Raw genomic sequence first — 3,712 nt, 5'->3', positions numbered from 1 at the left:
TTGAGGAGGAAAAGAGGGGAAACAAGGTAACAGAAATCACTTCCTGGTAACAGAAAGTCAGCCACAAACCATTGTCTGTAAGCGCCAAATCTATACTCAAATAAGACAAGTTCTATCTACTGAAAATATTCTTGTATTTGTTTGGGAGCTTGTTTCATACAGAACTCCACTACACTCAGTTCCACTCTAAGCAGTAATACTGAAGCATTCATTTTATAATGGCACAGGGGGAACTTCGGGGTTGTTTTGTTTGTTTGTTTTGTGTGGGGTTTTTTTTCCCCTTAATTTGATCACAGCTCTTCAGCTTATAAGAGCCTGTCTAGCATAACAAAGAGTATATAGAGCCTGAGACCTAGACCAGATTGCTGCCTTCTACATTCAGATTATTCTTGGTAAAATTCATAGGTAGGCAAAAAAAACAACCCAAAACAAACCCACCCACTAACAAATAATAAGGTCCTTTGAAAACTTACTTTCTCTTTCAGTTGATTCACTTCAGCTGTTGTTACTGCATGTTTTAATTGTAGCTGAAACAAACAAACAAACAATATTTGTATGAGCACACACAAAATGCCACTTGAAATGCTAGTTTTCAGTATTTGTCCACGATTCTCTTCTTCCTCAAACCATTTTTATAGTAGAATAAAGTCAGCCTAATTATTTGTCAATTACAAGAGAAGTGATCATGAACTTTCATTTTAAAAAAGTTGAACTTAAATTAAAACCAAAAAAGTTCCACAGTATTCTGCTTGGTACAAAAATCAATACATGAACACCTATAGTTAAAAATCATACGCTGTTATCTATAGATTAAGAAAAGTGAGGACGATAAAATAGTGTTTCAATGTGCCAGGAGAATGAAAAGGCAGCAACGCACTTAGGATGCCAACTGGTACACAGGATCAAGTAAAAATTTAACAGTACTGAATATTTTTACTTATCAGCACTTACAAATAAACATGCTGGCTTTGTTTTAAAATTAAGCCTTGTACTTTACACCACAAATCTTCTTAGTATTATTAGAAATGGATAAAGCTATACCTAAGCCAAACGTACAGATTATCATTAACACATCTTAAGAAAACATCACACATAGGAGTGCAAAAGCACATTTTCTTCACAGCTCTTAGTTATTTCTTGTATCTCACTTTCCATCTGTAACCCTGGGGGGGATTTTTTTTTTTTTTTGGCAAGGCACAGTGCACAAAAACACATTAAAATAAATGAATCCATGACTGTCCTTTATTTAGATTATGTTAATAACAGCACAGTAATGATCTAGCTGAGAATTTAATTGTATTCCAAGTAAATAGAGTGTTTATGAAAAGACGCTGTAGCCTGCTGCTATGCTTCCTAATCTAGAAAAACTGTAAATGTTCTCTAGAGTTTAATAGCCTGAAATTTCAGCTTCCTCAACATCATCAGTGTTGAGGAAGAAAGCAAACTTAAGGAGGTCTGCAAAATACTGATCCTTTACAAAAACAAGCTGTCAGTATGCACAAATGCCATCTGATCAAACAATTTCTTTTGTAGTATATTTTTCTCCTCCAGAGTGAAAATGACAGGGACTTAAATCTACCAAAGAAGCCCAGACCACCAAATGCCGAAGATGGCACCCCTTAAATCCCTGACTAAATTCCACAGGCCTGAATAAAGCAAACATGCTCCTTTATAAAAACCTTGGGAAAAGGGAGTTCTATTTGCCAATTATGTCAAGTTGGGATCCACAGTCTAGAATTCCCTACTGGGTTTACAAATTAATTACTTCCAAAAAATACACCTGAAAAAACCCTCTGAGCCAAAACCATGCCTATCTACTGAAACAAGTGCTTTTATGTATGCAGAGATTTCCCAGGAGATCTCGGAGCCTAGAGCAAGAGATCAGATGTGTATTTCTTGTTTTCCTGAAGAACAACTAGTCATAATACTCAAGACCACTCAGAATGGGCATACTCCTCCCCCCCATGCTCCCCGCACAGCAAATAAATGCAAAGTCCAATGGGCCAAAGAAGAACTAACAGAATCATCAGATCTATTTAATACAATGTTCAGACATCACAACAAGGAGGGAGGTGATGCTGGGTTCTAATGCCTGTTTCCAAGGGCTTTTTAAATTAATTTAAAACAAAGGACCATTTAATATAAATATGTATAGAGAAGCTGGGATCAGAAAATAACAGAAGACCTACATTTGAAGGGATGTTTACCAGAGAGATTTATTGGCGATGGGAAAACAACCCAAAACCACAATGAGGAGGACGTGAAGGAGACTATACTCAAACCTTACGAGGTTCAGTGCATCACAAAGAATATTTAAGAAACTGCTACCACACCTCTTTAAATTTAAGAAGAGACTGTGCTGAATCCATATCCAGTGGTAAACCAATATCTTCATTTTCAGGAAGATCAAAAACTTCTACAGATTTTCCACATAAATGTGACTCGTATGTATCGTCATCATCATCATAGTCATCATCCTGACAAAATGGGAAAATCACGACATTCTGTAGCACACACACACTTTGCATTATGGCAGTAGCGATAACAAAAGCATACAAGCAGGGAATCCAAACACTTTCAAAACTTTTCACAACTAGTTACTATTCCTTTTTAGTTTCCTATATCCACGATAAGTATTAAAGATGACTTGCAAATACCTTCATCACAGTTCCACAACAGAGAGCTATGTAAGCCGTGGACAAAAGAATCACACACAGCTGATACTAAAATATCTTTTGGATTACTGACAAATTGGAAGTATAGAAAGTAGTGATAATCATGTGCCTTGATAACAGTAACATATGAAGTTTGTATTTTCTGTTTTTAACAAGTTGCCTGTTTAATCCTTTTTTTTTTTGCTTCAATTTGATTCAAAAAGCATTTACTCCATTTGCAGAAGTTATTGCATGTAGCAGTAATTATGTACTTTTAAAAATATATAAGTATGTATGATGTTTTACCTGCTCTGTATCATCATGAACATAGTGCTGCTCATACAGACATCTCTCTTGCTCTAAGGTCTCACTAATGAGGCGGGCTACTTCACTCTGAGTCCCTGGCTTCTCCCTCCCAATCAGAAACCTATAGAAGAAAAACAAATTCAGCAAAAAGCTTAAGATGCACTTAAGATATTCGTTTGCCATACTGTTGCCTTCAATATCTTTATAAAACATTCAGATTATGGTTTTGTACTCTCCATTAATGAAAAATGACAAAAAGAAAGTATTAATTCACAGAAAACATACATACCTCACTGTGCCTTTGGTGTTTTTTAATACAGTGGCTGCAAAGAACTGAGTAACTCCCACTAGACTTATGCCATCAACCTCAACAATCTGATCATTTACTTGAATTCTGCAAAATAAATAAATGCTTAGCTATCAGTTCAACAAAAATATTTTGGCTTGACAAATTTTTGACAAGTTATTGCTTAAAACTCACTAGTATTTATAATGAGAAATTTTGAGTCCCAAGAAATTAATTGCTGAAAACAATCTCCTGATGTCAGTTACTATACAGATCACCAATTAAAATTTACTCAGTATTTGCCTTGATATTTTTCATACTACTTAAACAGTCATTGGTGTCCTAAGGTTTCAATAAGATTTTGTAGCACTTTTACACATGGGCATATTCTAAGCTTTTTTCATGTATGCTGCAAGCAGACGTATGCTTATTATGCACAAGTGTCCCATATTAGATAAACCCTCTG

General features: G+C 35.4%; 1 protein-coding gene across 1 annotated transcript in view; it reads right to left on the bottom strand.

Moving 5' to 3' along the window:
• The window catches only part of LOC104523196 (neurabin-1), a 37,463-nt gene that overhangs the window by 21,291 nt on the left and 12,460 nt on the right, over nucleotides 1-3,712 (bottom strand). Inside the window, exons 4-7 of the mRNA XM_010165697.2 lie at nucleotides 3,250-3,354; nucleotides 2,961-3,081; nucleotides 2,334-2,477; nucleotides 474-527 (exon numbers count right to left, since the gene is read on the bottom strand). Coding sequence (XP_010163999.1) covers nucleotides 474-527; nucleotides 2,334-2,477; nucleotides 2,961-3,081; nucleotides 3,250-3,354 — 424 coding nt within the window. The remainder of the gene's footprint in view (nucleotides 1-473; nucleotides 528-2,333; nucleotides 2,478-2,960; nucleotides 3,082-3,249; nucleotides 3,355-3,712) is intronic.

This window comes from Antrostomus carolinensis, unplaced genomic scaffold (assembly GCF_000700745.2).
Source record: "Antrostomus carolinensis isolate BGI_N321 unplaced genomic scaffold, ASM70074v2 scaffold49613, whole genome shotgun sequence".
In the NCBI taxonomy this organism is placed as follows: domain Eukaryota; kingdom Metazoa; phylum Chordata; class Aves; order Caprimulgiformes; family Caprimulgidae; genus Antrostomus; species Antrostomus carolinensis.
This window is presented reverse-complemented; position numbering and strand designations above follow the sequence as displayed.